Source organism: Palaemon carinicauda, chromosome 12 (genome assembly GCF_036898095.1).
Source record: "Palaemon carinicauda isolate YSFRI2023 chromosome 12, ASM3689809v2, whole genome shotgun sequence".
In the NCBI taxonomy this organism is placed as follows: domain Eukaryota; kingdom Metazoa; phylum Arthropoda; class Malacostraca; order Decapoda; family Palaemonidae; genus Palaemon; species Palaemon carinicauda.
Window position 1 is genome coordinate 65,365,341 of NC_090736.1, and position 17,500 is coordinate 65,382,840.

Genomic DNA, 17,500 nt, shown 5'->3' on the forward strand with positions numbered 1-17,500 from the left:
TTTATCCAGTGACTGTCTATCACCAAACTTGACCAGTTTATATAATTATATTCACCAATGCAGATAGGTCGGTTTGATATTTATTTTGGATTTTGCATTTGAAAAAAGAAGACATTTCAACGTATTGTCTATATTGTTTGGATGCAGGAGGAATTTGGTACTTGACGCGAGGTGATTGCTTTCAGGATTATATTCTGCAAACTATTATTGTAAAATGAACAGTGTTTGTTTTACCTGATGTAAAGTGCTGGAGGGAATTGAATTAGCTGGCTTGATCTCTCTCTCTCTCTCATCTCTCTCCTCTCTCTCTCTCTCTCTCTCTCTCTCTCTCTCTCTCTCGACGTTTTAATGAAATAAATAATTGTGTGAAATTAAATCTATAGATCTTTTTATTGTATGCGATGCTTTGGTAATATCTTTTGGCTCCCCCACCCAAAAAAAAAAAAAAAAAAAAACCTAAAATTTGCCGTTCGACGACGCCTACCCACACAGCCTTGTGTGGTATGTGATCTATTGTTAAACCCAATATTTCATTTCCAAAATTGCTAAATTTTTTTTTTTCTTTTCGCAAAATTTTTTATCTTTTTTCATCTCTAATAATTACTAAACTCATTTCTTTCATTTTCCAAAATTGCCGTCGATTATCTGTAATTACACATGAAAATATACCAGTATTATTTTTTAACAAACCCCTTTTTCTTGTCATGGTTTACCCCAAATGAAATATTAATTTCCAACTTCTTTTGCATTTAGGAATTTTTCTTGCTATGCTGTCTATCGCAGTGAAAGTATAGACTAATTATGTAAGGTTTTTCCCTTTATTAAAGAAATGCTGCTTCCTTAGGCATGTAAGAGAGAAAAGAAAAACTTTGAAAAAGAAATGGCCGGTAAAGTTAATTAGTGAAGGTAATAGGACACCGGGCCAGTATATCACCGCCCTTCTCTGCCCAGTTTCCGATGGCATCCGGCATCATTTCTTTCCCTTTTGTCACTAATTGTTCGTCTCTCTCCCAGGTAAGGCAGAGAGAGAGAGAGAGAGAGAGATGAGAGAGAGAGAGTGAGAGAGAGAGAGAGAGAGAGAGAGAGAGTGGTTAAGTACGGAATTTCTGTTTTCTAGTTAAAAAGACTGTGTTTGTGTGTATATATATATATATATATATATATATATATATATATATATATATATATATATATATATATATGTGTGTGTGTGTGTGTGTGTGTGTGTGTGTGTGTGTGTGTGTGTGTGTGTGTGTGTGTGATGATTTAGCTAAGTTATTATTGACGTTGAATGGCAAAAGAAGCTTTGGATTACACTGCAGTGATCAGAATAAATGAAGCAGATTTTTTTTTTTTTTTAATTAAATGCACATCACAACAATGAACATTGGTATTACTATAAATGTTAGGATTTGAGTACGCCTACGCGTTGTTTACGGGAATTGAACCATTCGTGTGGGTCTTTCTCAAACAGTACTGTATATTCCTCTGGTCCTTGAGTTCAAGATAAACATATAATGCACAATGCAGTTGTACTTACTTTTCCTAACAAGAGGTTGCTGTCAGAAGAATAGTTCAGCTTTCTGGTATCTTGGGGTGAGATGGCTATCTCCCAAGCAAATGCTGCTACTCCTTTACAGCGAGCGCTTTCTCGGATATTCACAGCCTGAGCACCGAACCAATGGTGCTCTGCAGGATCCGCCGTTCCACATTGGTGGTGAGATCGTGTTCCAATGAATGATATCAAACCTGAGAAAAATTCAAATTCGATGAATCCATAGAGTGAGAAATGTAATTATATTTGCCGACGTCTATATATCTTTTTCTTGGGATTATTAAGTTGATATTCACTTTTGCTATATTAGAAAGTTTCAGTGACTTTTTGCCGAAAGTAAAAATTGGGTGGCGATAGTGATGTCTGCGTGTACAGTTGAATACAGGAAAATCCTGGCACCACCTTGCTCTAGAAGTCCACTGTCACACCCTTACTGCATGGCGAGTTCCCATGTGTAGCCTTACCCACTACCTCTGCCATCTCTCCCTACACTTTTTTGGTTACTCGCAGCACAGTAAGGGTTTGGCAGTGTGTGCTTCCTCAGAGCGAGATGTGCCAGGAATTTGTGTGTCCCAACTGCACATTGGTTCTTGAGTATGAATAGAATGAAAAAGAAAAATTGGATAATTTTGCAGCTTTCCTTGTGTAATTTTTTATGTATTTTCGAGGAAGTAAGTTTTGTTTGTATTTGATTGTTTGAATTTTCAACCAACACGTAATAAAAGGGCTGTATCGTCAGGAATTGTTGCTATTATTCAGCTGCAAACCTCAGATGGAAGGCCGGAATGCTACAAGCCTTAGGACCTCATTAGTGAAGGCAGCTCAGTAGGGAAAAAGAAGTAAAGCAAAGAAAAAAAAAAGATTCATTTAAATACTCTACTGTGTGAAGGATGTATGTATGTATATATATATATATATATATATATATATTGGAATTGTAAATGTGTAATAGCTAATAAAAGATAAAAGGATATAACAAAGGTGATGGAGTAAGAAAAACATCAAATTAAAATTAACAAATTAAAAAACAAGTAAATTATCAAACCGTAGTTGATGTAAACCTCTTAAAAATAAGAAAAACTGTTAGGTGATGTTTGAATAAAGGCAAAAAATTTTTTAACTTTTTTATTAAAGGAGATAATAACTAAATTTTTAACTTTTTTATTAAAGGAGATAATAACTAAATTTTTAACTTTTTTATTAAAGGAGATAATAACTAAATTTTTAATCTTTTTATTAAGAGAAAAAGTAAGGGGAATAGACCGGGAAAAGAAATGGCGGATAAAGTCCGGGAGAAATAGGTTTAACCTTTGAACGTCGAGTGGCTAAGGCGCTTTAACCACCCTTAAGCCAAGCTCCAGATCTCGGTAGCAACACATGTATGTGTGGAAGAGTAATTTTGTTAAATATTATTGTTTATTAATGCCATGGGATATTTTTTCACTCTTTCAAATTTGTCAACTGAATATATATCAGTAATTTTTTGTAGCTGGAGCTACAATCTTCGTTATTTTTAGTTAATTCGCATAAAAGATCAGTGGAAAATTCACATAATTTGAGATATGTTCAACATTAGTCAGGTCGAAGATTTAAGATATGTTTCATCTCTAGATCTATTTTAAAATACCCATAAAAATAGTGATCAATATAATGAAAAAGAAGAGAAGCAGCTGCAGATATGCTCGACGAGAGAAGACTTACAAAATATGGAATGACTGATGTTACATGTATGCCCTTAAGAGGTTGGCGAAAGAACCTCGTGAATATCAACCTGAACAGAGGAGTTTGGGGAAAATATCCCTTTATTTCGTAGATTTCCTCAAGCATCAAAGGCCTTAGAGGCAGTAGGATTCTGTTCAAAGGTAGAGATATACTTTAATGACTTAGGCGAGTTATAAACTTCTGCTGACTCTTTGGATTAAACATTACAAATAACGGTGGAAATAAAGACGAGATGGGTCTCGAGGCAAGACTGTCGAGTCTAAGTGAAGTTTTTTACGAATTATGTAGATAAGACGCTGGTTAAAGGGGTAAAGGAAATCTGTGACTAGGGAAAAAGGAAGCAAATACACAAATAGCTTTTTATGTCATTGCTGCATAGTAACCAATATTATTCTGTTTCTCAAACTTTGAGATATATTTTTTAAAGGGTTTGGAACATTTGAATTGATATTTTTTGCCGTTGTTAAATCTACATATCGTCAAAAATTACCTGTCGGGAATTATTTTTACGGTTCGCTTGAGATTTTTGGTAATTTTACACTAATTTGACAGAAATTACATTTAGCCTTACATATAACTTAGATTTACAATTTATGGTTACCACCTGGTCGTGACTGACACCTATACGTTATATCGCAAGTTTGAATGAAAAACACTTTAGAGAAAGTCAGGAATCCGAAGCCAATGTCCTCTAAATTTCGTTCTTCATACTAAGTTGTTGAAACTTGGTATGAAGAAGCTTCAGTAATTACTTACAAACATATGGTAAAATTGTGATTTTCACTGATTGTCAGATTTTATTTAAAAGGACTCGAGAAAGTCATTCCTGGATAATTTATTCATTTAATGGAATTCGTGTCAAGCGTTATAATCGGTAGCATTCCACGAAAAATACCACGAGTTATTGTGGAATTTGATAGGAGTGGGAAGAGGCCATTGCGTCATTATGATGAAGGTTGGGGAGGGGAGGTTAACTGTGGTAGGGAGGGGGAGGGTAAAGGTGAACTACCTCCACGTCTCCCTGTGGCTGTGTCAACTAACGTTGTTTATTGATTATTGATTAACCAGTAGAGTGAACCAGTGTGCAAGAAGCCTTACTATCATAGTGGGACATTTCTTTTCCTTAGTCTTCTTTAATCTCTCTCTCTCTCTCTCTCTCTCTCCTCCTCTCTCTCTCTCTCTCTCTCAAGTAAAAGTTAAGCTTCATTCTGCATATCGATTTTCTTTGTCCTGCAAGCTACTTTTATAGGCATTTCTGACAATTCACTTTGCAATCCTTTCACATCCTTCCATCTTTAGCTAATCTCCCCTTTTCCCTTCACTAAACCAATCCATTTATTATATAATCAGTACATCTCATGCCCTCTTCATTGTGCAATTTCTACCTGGTTAGGGTGACACCATCTTCGCATTTTGCAGTATTCTCATATACCCATTTGTTTTAACCTATTTTTCCCCTTGGGCTTATGGCAGGCTACTTTTCAAACTAGGGTTGTAGCTTGGCTGATAATAATAAAAAAATAGTAATCATGATAATAATAATAATTATTATCTTTGTTCATTAGAGTATCTAATCGTAGCACATTCTTCATACATTTCCCAATATGATAGTCTTTATTCATTCATATCACTCTAGCATTTTCTGACTTCATTCCAGTCATCTCTTCTTTTCTATATACAGATTCAATTGGTCCCTGGCATAGAATGTTTTATCCAATCGTATCCAATAGAAGTATAGTCTTACATTGAGCGGCATTCTGAATCCTTCATCTCTATTTAAACTGATAGGAACAGGTACAAGCAATAAGTATATCTCATAGGGCAAGTAAAACACCTTCTATTCCTTAAACAAGAACAATTACTTGGCAGAGACTGTTTTCGACCCTTTTCCATATCAATGAAACCTTTCATGATCCTTTATAACTGATGTAATTCGGAAGTCTCCACTTTTTCTTACTTGTCTTGTAGTGTTGTATATTTTTCCTTTCTATGTTTCTTGATTTAAGATTACACGTGTTTCTATGAGCAAACCGGAATTATACCGCATCGAAGTATAACTGTATTATAACTATGGTTATAATTTTTAAATTTGATAAGTATTATAGAGTTTTCTATACATATCTGTGCAGGGATAGTTAATTGGTAACGGTAATTAGATATAAAATTATAAAGGATAAAGGCATTTCTTTATATTTTCGTTTAAGAAAATTTCATGAGTTAGACAAATGTCACTATATTTTTCATGACTATTTTGATGATTGCAACCAAGATCAGTTGTGAAATGGGATCTTTTTATTCCCTTTCAATGTGAAATGATAGAACGTTATATGTTACGTGGCTCTGGGTATTTGATAACCAACTCTCAGTGCAGTATCAATGTAACTACTTTAATCATGTAAGAATTGTGAGCGATTGAATATATCTGATAGATCACGGATTTATTGAGCTTAAGGGTGCGGTATCTTGGGAGAGAGAGAGAGAGAGAAGAGAGAAGAGAGAGAGAGAGAGAGAGAGGATTTTAGATGTCCATCACTGGAGACTCCATTTGCTGTTTGGTAGAGCGAATTAGTTTAAAACGTTAAGAGAGTCCTTGTTATCTTGTATAACTTTTATAACACATACCGTGTTACTGAGAGAGAGAGAGAGGAGAGAGGAGAGAGAGAGAGAGAGATGAGGAGAGAGAGGAGAGTGGGGGGGGGAATCATAAGTGGTATGGGTTTGGAAAATAACATTTTCTTAAGTTGATTTGTGAACTACTAATCATCATCTTCCGAGGAGAGTCGCCCCAAGGCCTCGGATGAAAATGATGATGGGGGTAAGTTGTGAGTGGCGCCAATGATGATAGTAATGTATCCCGAAAGGGAAGAATCCAATGAGGGGGTTTAAGCAGCCTAATTAGGATGTGTGTCTCGGTGTTCGTTTTATTACGGGGGTTTTACAACTCTCTGGATATGCTGGTCGTGTTCCAATTCACCCGCTTAAGTCCTGTTATCTCTCAATGCTTCGTTTTGACGTTGTTTCACCTCCTCCTCCATTTTGGAAGGCTGCGACCTTCCCTGTGATACAGGCTCCACGGGAAATTACAGGTTTGCAGTGCTTCGTCTCTCGGGGCGCAGGCCACCTGGATTCCTTATCTCCTCTGACGGTAATGTGCTTTAATACCAGACCTATTAATCTGGAAGGAGGACTGACTGCTGCTGCTGACTGGGGCGAGATGGGCGAGGTAATTCAGTGAATGATGATGATTATGATGATAGAGGCGGGTCTCGTGTGGGTTTTAATTTTTTTTTTCCCACCATCGACGATGAGAGGGGTAATCATGGGATTAGGTGACTAGTGGCAGGCATTGGGCGTGAGATGGGTGTGATAAAAGGCGTGGCGTGGGTCGTATCAGGGGCGGGACCAAATCTGTAATGCCGGCAGTCGGAAGGTTTCCATTGCCTGATGATTGCCGGTGATTATGGAGGCGCCGGACGCGATACGACCAATTACACGATGTAGCCGTCAGCGCGCCACGGGCCGATTCGTGCCGCCCGTCGATAAAAGTGTCATTACAGTATGGGGGGCGGTTGGTTGATTCCCTGCGATTGGACAACTCTCTCTCTCTCTCTCTCTCTCTCTCTCCTCTCTCTCTCTCTCTCTCTCGCATTTTCTTGGTTTTTCTTTTATCTGATAGGTCTAATTATCTCATGATTATTATGCTCTCTCTCTCTCTCTCTCTCTCTCCTCTCTCTCTCTCTCTCTTATTAGCATTATTTGGTTTCTCTTTTATATATCATTGGACCTTGTCTGTCTGATAATTCTCTCTCTCTCTCTCTCTCTCTCTCTCTCTCTCTAGCATTTCTTGGTTTTTCTTTTATCTGATAGGTCTAATTATCTCATGATTATTATGCTCTCTCTCTCTCTCTCTCTCTCTCTCTCTCTCTCTCTCTCTTATTAGCATTATTTGGTTTCTCTTTTATATATCATTGGACCTTGTCTGTCTGATAATCTCTCTCTCTCTCTCTCTCTCTCTCTCTCTCTCTCATTTACTTGCTTTCTCTTATTTGGTAATTATCTCAATTATTTCTCTCTCTCTCTCTCTCTCTCTCTCCTCTCTCTCTCTCTCATTAGCATTATTTGGTTTCTCTTTTATCTGATATAATTGGACCTTCTTTCTCTCTCTTACTTGGTTTTTATTATATCTGATATCATCGGACCTTGTCTTTCTGATAATCATTCTCTCTCTCTCTCTCTCTCTCTTCTCTCCCTCTCTCTCTCCTCTCTCTCTCTCTCTCATTTTCCCCCTTCCCAGTTGTGTATACAGTACTCTTCTCCCTCGATGTCTGCATCAAATTAAGAATAGCAGAATGCGGTTTCCATGCGCACCCTTTATTTATTTCGAGGGAGGAAATGTTATAATGCAGGATCCCCCAGCATATGGAATAATGGGGAGGAGGGTGGGTCTATAGGAGGGGAGGGACTCTGTTAAGGTAGGCTTGGGGAGAGGGGGGGGTGTAGGAAAGGAGGTTATTCCGAGTCCATAATAACATATTCTGGTTATTGAAAATATTCGTTGTGTTGAAAGCAACTCGGCATGAGAAGAGAATATTATTATTATTACAGCTCGTCGGTTGCTTTGCCATCGTTCATGCCCGGGGGCGAACGAATGAACGGACGAGGCGATTTCGGAACTTGCGTCTATGAATATTGCCGCTGTCTCCGATTCTTTCGCTCGAGTCCCGATAGTGATGGCGAGAATCGGCTGCAAGATGAACGAATGATAACGAAAACCGGCCGTTAATGAACCGCGTAGTTCTTCCTCGTTCCTTCCAGAGAAGCGAACAATAATATGATAGTCTTGTTAATGGGCCAATTTATTTTTTGTCGTCCTGGGAAAGACGGGGTTGTTGCGGCGGCCATCTTGCCTAGGGCGGCGATCATTGCAAAGGCTCGGTGCAAGAGAGAGAGAGAGAGAGAGAGAGAGGAGAGAGAGAGAGAGAGAGTCATTTTTGGAAAATAAAATCCGGGTAATTTCGCTCGCCATATTTGTGCTTGGCGGGGAACCCACATCGCAACGTTCTCCAATGTGAAAGGAGACGGGAAGGGGAGTGGGAGAGGAGACTTCCAGACCGCGAAATATTCAAGATAATGGAAAAGGAGACGTAAAGGCAGTTTGCAGCTAAATCTCATTAGAGACTCCGGATAATTATACAGGCTGATCGTGTTCAGATGATGAAGTTGAGAGTTCAGGAAGGATATAGTTTATCTAAGAGTATGGTAGATTTGATCTAATTATCATAAATTTTAATTATTTTTATTGGCTTTAGTTGAGAAACAAATGCTTTGGCATTAATCAAGCAAATAGATAAGTCCTTATTTCCCTACTTCTGTACTAAGACATAAGAAAAAATTCGTGTTAAACTGCGTTACAAAGAACTAAAATGCTCGTGTAATGGTATAGAAGAACAATTATTGCGTCTCCACACGTAAAGTAGAAATGTAAATCTCTCTCTCTCTCTCTCTCTCTCTCTCTCTCTGTAACGCATATGGTAAGGGGGAGGGGTGGCTATAATTACCTTCTTGTCATTCGTTCCTCAGACGTTAAATCACTGAAAATTGCTTTCAGTTTGTGTTGAACTTGCAGACTTCCCCCTTACAAGTTTTATTAACTAATAAAAAGAATCATATACTTATTTATTATATTATAAAAGCATAACAAGTGACTCGACCATAATTTTACATAAATATGTCTGCATATACGTATTGGCAACCCTCTCCATATGTATGGGACGGAATGCAAGGGGAAATGCGGTGAAAATCTTCAATATAATGTTTTAGTATTTGTCATTGCAATAGTATGGAAATCCTCTGAACTTGTGAAAGACATTGTTTTTATTTATTTATTTTATTTTTTTTTTTGTAAGCTTCTATTAGAAATTTATCTTGTAAGTATTCAGAAAAGCTGTAGCAGAGACAAGATAGCGTTAACGTTTTCTATTTTAGTATATGTGAGATGGTAAATTGATATCGTCACTTGTAGGTTTCAAACAAATAGATTTTTATTCTTGTTTAGATTAGCATAAATTTTGAAGCCTTTCATACACTAATGCATCTATGTTTAGTTTGTGTGCCTTAACAAGTGTAATATAGCTAAAAATCTTTTCAATTCAACTTTGCTTTTACTTTCCTTAATGGCATATATATATATATATATATATAGATAGATAGATAGATAGATAGCGACGAAATGGAAAATAAGTAAATAAGTCCTTTGTTGTTCGGAGCGTGGTCAGACTTTAATGCACATCACGCATTTTCTTTCGTAATTTTTACGTATTAATATATTGACTAATGTCTTTTGAAGTGTCAATATCACAGCAACCAACCGTACTAATGCACAGCCTTCTCTTCCAAGGAACCCCTATAAACCGACTGCCCATAATGGCCAAACAGGTCCTGGACTTATACGAATTATACAACTTGGTCGTGACGCGTGGCGGTCTGGTTGACGTCATCAATAAGAAACTGTGGCAGGAAATCATCAAAGGTCTGAAGCTGCCGTCGTCTATCACGAGTGCTGCCTTCACCCTTAGAACACAGTAAGTCCAGCCTTTACTTATGATCTGGATTATGTTTATTACCGTAATAATAATGACAATGATAATGATAATAATAATAATAATAATGATAATAATAATAATAATTATTATTATTATTATTATTATTATTATTATTATTATTATTATTATTATTAGCTAAGCTACACCCCACTTGGAAAAAACAGGATGCTGTAAGGCCAAGGGCTCCAACAGGGAAAAATAACACACTGAGGAAAGGAAGTAACGAACAATTAAAATAAAAATTTAAAAACGGTAACAAAATTAAAGTAGATCTTTCATATCGCAAATATAAAAAGACTTCTGTCAGCGTGTTCAACATAAAAACATTCGACAATTTTTTTTTTTTTATCGTAATTTTGCCTCTCTCCATAATGTACAGTAGATCTATCGTAATATGTAAATTTGTTTTGAGTATTATTATCTGTTTGTGAAGTGAAATTACTGTTTCATGTTAATTACTCCTTCCAGGGCAAGAGTTGAATATATTTAAATATACATATATTGCCGTGATATTCACTAATTTTGTAAAATACGGTATTTCTTTATTTTTTTCAATTTAGTACTTATTATTCTAGAAGCCATTCCTTGATGTTCCATTTCCTTAATTTATCTCACCTGTCTTAGCGAATCTAGACAACTTTTGTTTCGTCATAATTATACTTTTAAGGAAGAAGTATTTTCCCGCAATCTGAGAAATGGAAATGCACTTGATTTAGATAAAAAAAATCTTCATCCTATTATTATTAATCTTCGCTATATATTAAAGAGCATGTGTCCGGCTATATATATATATATATATATATATACATACATACACACACACATATATATAGGCTAACATATATATACATACATAATATTCATACATTACATATATACATATATTCATACATTACATATATATACATACATACATACAAACATATATATATATATATATATATATACATACATACAGTACATTATATATACATACATACATACATGCATACATATATACATGCACACACACACACCCATATATATATATATATATATATAACAGGGGTAAAGGGAGTAGTCATACCCTGGTGAGAGGTAGGTACGTGCGCGTACATATCTAGCTGAATATTTAGCCGTTATTTCTGACAAGTTGCTTACACTAGTTATGTATAGATTACAAAGGAGGAAAACTCTCTCTCTCTCTCTTCTCATCTTCTCTCTCCTCTCTCTCTCTCTCTCTCTCTCTCCTTGACCTGGTATGGATAATCAGGAATATTAATGAGGAAATAAGTTGATTTTGGAGTAAGATATACGATTGTAAGTTCCATACTGGACCATGAATTTGTCTTACTATTTAGGTGATTTTTAGCGTCAAAAGTAACCAACTCCTCTCAAGTCACCTTTGTTATTGCGACGCATGTGGGAATAAAGTTAATCAGCCTCTCAGGCAAATATTTCGTGAAAATTATATTTAGTTATAGGTCATTTTGCAAAAATAAATACATGTTGGTTTTTGATAAATATTTTTATAATCTGAAATGAGTTGTAAGTGATTTAAGAGGTCAATGCCAACTATAGTATGAGACCAGACAAATTAATAACGGTTGCTATTAGAAAGATAGATTAGCGGTGAAAAATGAAAGATACCCACGTGTCCGTTGATGGATAGATATAGATATTTAGACTCGGGTCGTACTGGTTGAAAATGGAGCACCCAACGATGTAAATCCTACCCTAGATACACAAATATTACCACCAGACCTCTCTCTCTCTCTCTCTCACTCTCTCTCTCTCTCTCTCTCTCTCTCTCTCTTTCGGTAAAGTCGTTATCTAGCCTTGGGTTGGAATCCCCTAAACAAGTAATTACACCTCCAGAAAAGAGAATATGCAAGTCTAATTCCAAGTGTGGGCCATCCGCTCTTGGCTCCCAGTTTTAAAAAGATATCGGCCGAGTACTGATTAGTTGGGTCGTCGTTCCTATTGGGCTGTGGCCAGCTTTCGGGTGTGAGTGATACGAGGCCCGCCCGTGTGTTCCCCACGCCGCCCATCCACACCAAATTGAGGTGTGCATTAGTGATGAAGCAACTGCCAACTGTTTCCGCGTGGCGGTGGAATTCTCGCAGCCTCTTTTCTGGTCCTCTTGATGATGATGATGATACCCTTTGGCCTTGGATCTCTCTCTCTCTCTCTCTCCTCTCTCTCTCTCTCTCTCTCATTCTTCCTTCGAGTTCGTAAAACGGAAATTTGGAAGAAATATTTTTTTCAAGGTGGAATAGTTGGAAATGAAAAAGGGATTTAGAATTGAACTGATAATGATCTCTCTCTCTCTCTCTCTCTCATCTCTCCTCTCTCTCTCTCTCCTCTCTCTCTCTCTTCTTTTTCCTTCTTAAAACGAAATTTGGAAGAATGAAACATTTCAAGGTAGGTTTTTTTTGGAAATGAAAGCGATTCAGAATTGAATTAATGGTATCTAGTGATTCTCTCTCTCTCTCTCTCTCTCTCTCTCTCTCTCTCTCTATCTCTCTCTCTCTCTCTCTCTGTCTCTCCTCTCCTCTCTCTCCTCTCTCTCTCTCTCAAGTATGAATACAGTCTTGGTATTTTCGAGTATTAAAACCCACAAGCAGACATTCTCTGCAATTAAATTAAAAGCTTCTAACCGAAGCAGACCATGGCGGGCAAGTATTATCCTTGATAGTATTGTTTTCACAAGTTTTTCGCATGAGGGGCTTCGTTTAGGGAGGGGGTGGGTGTTATCGGGTAAGGGGGGTTGGTGGTGATGGGATGGAAGGGGGAAATGTTCGTATGTGAGAACCGAAACCACCTGTATCTGTGGAGTCCTGCTACTGATGCTTAGTATCTGGCTTCGCTTTCCCTCTTCTTGCTGATACACACATTCTCTTACCGATGATCGCTTACGTAGTCATTTCATTAACCACGTTTCCAAGCAGAGGAAAACTAGATTTTATTCTTGTTATATTTCTACTTCTTGAGAAGGATATTGGTTTTATAGGCATTTCTTTTGCATGTTTTAAATGACGAGTGATCGTTTCAATTATGTCTATCGTGAAGTGTTTTAAGTTGGAGATGCCTTCATTACGCAATTTAAGTTAAATTATTGATTTTTTATATCTAAAAAATATTAAAAAATATACTTGGATAAAAGATAACGGGTTAGAAGTATGGTTCCTTTCTTAAGAAATATTACTATTTAAAGTTAATATTCCACAAATATTATTAATAATGCGTTTAGTTGAGGACCCTTATTATAGCTAAAGAATAGAAAGAGAAGATAATTACTGAAGAAAATGTCAAAAATAAATTACCACAGAAAAAAATATGATATTGCGAATTTATTTTTTGAACTGGTAAGCTGAATACGTATTTTGATTCTTAAGCAGGAGGAGACTTTACAGGATTACATCTGACAAGGATTGACGCCATGGATCCTGTAAAATTTTTGGAGTCGCTTTGTTAGGGCCATCGACTTTTGCACACAAACACGCAGTAGTTATTTGACTTCAGTGGGTTATGCTTAAGGTTGGTGTATGTATTGGGCTAGCTACTTCATTACAAAATACTAGGGAAAAAAAAATTATATATATAATATATATATATATATATATATATAGATAGATATAGATGGATAGATAGATAGATAGATAGGGGGTGAGTGGCACCAAAGATACAATGCAAATCACTGCCCACATTCATCCTTGATTGCAGTAAGAGTTCTTCCACATTGGTCGTTTTATAACCTCATACGGAAGGCTCCTTAGCAGCTAGTTGGACCTCCATACATACCTCTATACAAAGTTCATGGATTATCACATAAATCGTTTTACATCATGCTCAGAGGATGATGGTCAATACATTGATTATATTTTGTTTACCAATTAGTCAACAATTTTCCGATTAAAACCATGTCGCTTGAAACTTCCTTATTTGAAATCTTTGTTTTAATGAAATAAAACTTAGTTTCCGAATGTTTTTCTTGTGTGATCGTTTGATTTGTATCACAGCCATCTGTGTCGTTGATTTCCTGCTTTGGAGTCGACTCGATATTTGTTTTTTTTTTGCATTATTCAAGATCCAGATGTGATCAGTCTTCACAAATCGTATTTTTAATGGTCCCACCAGCGCGTCCTCTGAGGCTAATGGTATCTTAATTATATCTCATTACAAACGTCAAGCTTGTTTATGAGATTACTTTCCTGTTATGTTAGTGAGCCTCCAACAGGAACAGAATATGTGGATAGTTTGATATAAGTTCCAGGAATATAAAAGTGAAAACAAAACGTTCGAGAACAAAGTCCTCAGAAGAATATTGGGAGTTAAATGGCAGGACAGGATTAGAAATTAAACTATAAAAGGATTACTCGAGTGCCAAATGTGGATGAGATCATGGTGAGGGGTAGATGGAGATGGTTTGGGCATGCTCTTTGCACTCCCCAAGAGAATAGTTCACCAAACTTTTAACTGGGCTCCACAAGGCATTATAAGAGTTGGAAAACCTAGGCCTACATGGATGAGAACTATGAAGCGTGAAGTGAGACATGAAGTGGAGAAATATTGAATTAGAAGCTGATAGAGACAATTTGGCGAAATCTGACCGAGACTCTTTGCGTCAATAGGCGTAGATGATGACGATGATAGGAACATATACAGAAAAATAATGACCACTTTCACTTCCATTTCTTTCTAAACTTAATATTTTTTCTGTAAGTGTGGTTGTATTGACTAGGATAAGAGTGAAAGAAAAAGTTTTTCATTTACGTTTGTTAATTATTCTCAATTAGGAGAAAATCTGTGCAGCTCTCTGTTTAATCAATATTCTTTGACAGGTTCATTGCACTGTTTTTTCTTATATAGTTTGTCTGTTTCCTTTTATGTTTAACCCCCCATATTTTTTTATTTCTTTTGTTTTTGTTTTATTTATCCTTCCCAGTAGTATAAAGCACAGGCTTGTCTGTAACTTTCTCTCAAGGTAATACCTCAGATTTGTAACGTAAAACAAAATATATTATGATCGATAATTTTTGACGACTCCCGGCTCATGTAGATCTAGAGTTTCTAGTTTTGCTGATATAATTTCAAGAATAGTAAATACCAGTATTGATGAGTGTAAGCATTCTAGATATGGGAAATTAGTTTAGTTTGATATATCAAAATCAGACTGAACTGAAATATGAGTGAAATTTTGGTCCAAGGATAATAAGAGAAGTCGAAAATGTTCGTTCGTTTGCCAGAAATTTCCACCTATACTACATGTTCCTAATATTATATTTTACACACAACCATCGCCCTTTCAACTATGCGCATTCTTTCTTCAAAGGCCATGGAAGGGGTGTTATCTTTGTAGTTTTCACCATATCATTTTGGGGTGAGGTTGGCAATATCATGCCCTCTTGCATAGGTGTACTGTATACGGATTTTTATATGCCGACAGTTTACCTTTCTTGATGGTTATCCACTTATACCAACAGTAGCTTAACTTCTCTAATTGAGCAACCAACGGAATGACGTGTGTGTGTGTGTCTGTGTCTGTGTGTGTATATATATATATATATATATATATATATTGTGTGGGTGTGTGTGTATGTATTTATATACGCTTACGATCTATATCCATCAATTGTATTAACTGGTCAAACAAGGAAATACAACATATCTGTTTCACTGCATTCCATATGCGCCTGACGGACAGCATGTGTTGGATTGGGGGCGCGGTTTTATAGAATTATTTCTGGTTGGCGGTTTATTATAGAGGTTGGTGTAGCGTGTTAGAATGTAAACCACAGCAAACAGGCCTTTCCCCCCCCACATCCATACGTCTCTTTTGTAGGAGGATAGGGAAAGACCGTCCGTATATTGTATGGTAAGAGTATAATTTATACAGTATATATATATATATATATATATATATTGCTCTTCACCCCGTAAAATCCCCCCTAGAATTTTGGATTTGTTCACATGTATAGTGCTTAGAATTTCACATTTTGCCAAGAGATAGAAAGAGAGAAGGACGAAAGGGGGGGGGGGGGCACTGGTAAATTACCTTAGTTGGAACAAAGAGCCTCCCTCAGCAGGTGCCAACTCATTTAATAACACAGTCATAACAGCGGCTTAATTACACACTGGTTTCTATGATCCACCTGTTGTGGTTTTATGCTTTATTGCAGCTAATTAAAAAAGATAATCTATATGCGGAGGTTGAGTGGATCATGCAACGTGGCGCTACAGGAAGCCGTAACAAATTACCGACTTGTAATGTTATTTCGCAGATTGAAATGTATAAAAATGAATATTCGGACTCTCCGGGCTAATTGTTACTCTTGTTTTCATTAGCTTTAGGTGAGTGGAAAGGAGTAAATACTCTTGTTTATTGCTTTTTTATGGGGCATTTTTATTTTCAAGTGATTACTATAGTTCCATATTTCTTAAATGCTCCTTTTTTTATTAATAATGGGATAAGAACTTTTTACCTTACTACATTGCACAACACACACACACACACAGACACACACACACACACATATATATATATATATATATATATGTATGTATGTATATATATTATAAGTCTAGTTTTAGTATTTCATTACCATAGGTATCGTTATTTTATTAATACAATAATCATGACTAAAATAATATCTATTAATATTTATGATGGCCGCTTTTCAGTTAATGATTTTTCAAAGACAAATTATCTATCGACCTTTTATGACCCTCGTTTTCTAGGTCACGGAGTAGTTTTATTCCCAAATCCTAAAATGTCAACATATTTTTTAAAGTACCTATCTAAAAAAAAACTGTTTCGAAGTTGAAGGTTAAAATTTCATTTCCCAACTTAAAAAGAGACAAATGAAAACCAACTTCATTGGCAACATAAAGAAATTCATTATAGAATTGAAAAGTAGTCTTAATAACATCTGATAGATGGCAGTTTTTAACATTAATATAAAAAATAGTTTTTGTCTAAAGTCGTCAAGTACTTTTGGAAAGGGGATAAGCAATCAAGGTTTCATATCAGTATTTATTATTAATTAATTGACTTACTGGTGTAATTATCACATTTTCAAATCCCTATTGAAATGCAAAGAATAGTGAATATTTTTAGATATTCCAAATTCAACTTTTTTATTTTCATAAAAAAAGGCAGTATCGTATTTACGGTGGCTGTAATTGTTTGCATAGAGCTTCTTTTAACTTTCACGTTATATATTTTATATAATCCTCATATAAACTCTCTTCGCATCTAGCTTTCTTACTCAGCAGTCCAACTTCTTCAACTTTTATGTTGTTTCAATCTGTCCCTTTTCTAAATACAGGAAACGATTTAAGTAGCCCTGATGAAAATCTTGGGATGGCTCTTTGTCCATTTCTAAAGTAATTATGATAATAACAACAACAGCAACAATAGTAATAAAAATAATCATCAATGTAATAATATAGTAGATTCTTAAGATTGTAATAATAAACAGAAACAATTAAATAAAAAATAATCGTAATAATGCTGTACATTATTAAAGATTGCACCAACAACAACAGCAATAATAAAACAATATTTAAAATCATAATGATAGCTCATTAAATAAATAATATGAGAATTGGCTTTGGGAATCTAACAATTCTTCGATAA

At 35.9% G+C, this 17,500-nt stretch overlaps 1 protein-coding gene across 1 annotated transcript in view; it reads left to right on the top strand.

The window, feature by feature from the left end:
* The first annotated feature begins 9,676 nt into the window (after positions 1 to 9,676).
* Positions 9,677 to 17,500, top strand: part of LOC137651244 (protein dead ringer homolog) — a 32,691-nt gene continuing 24,867 nt past the window's right edge. The window contains exon 1 of the mRNA XM_068384472.1: positions 9,677 to 9,858. Coding sequence (XP_068240573.1) covers positions 9,701 to 9,858 — 158 coding nt within the window. The 5' untranslated portion in view covers positions 9,677 to 9,700. The remainder of the gene's footprint in view (positions 9,859 to 17,500) is intronic.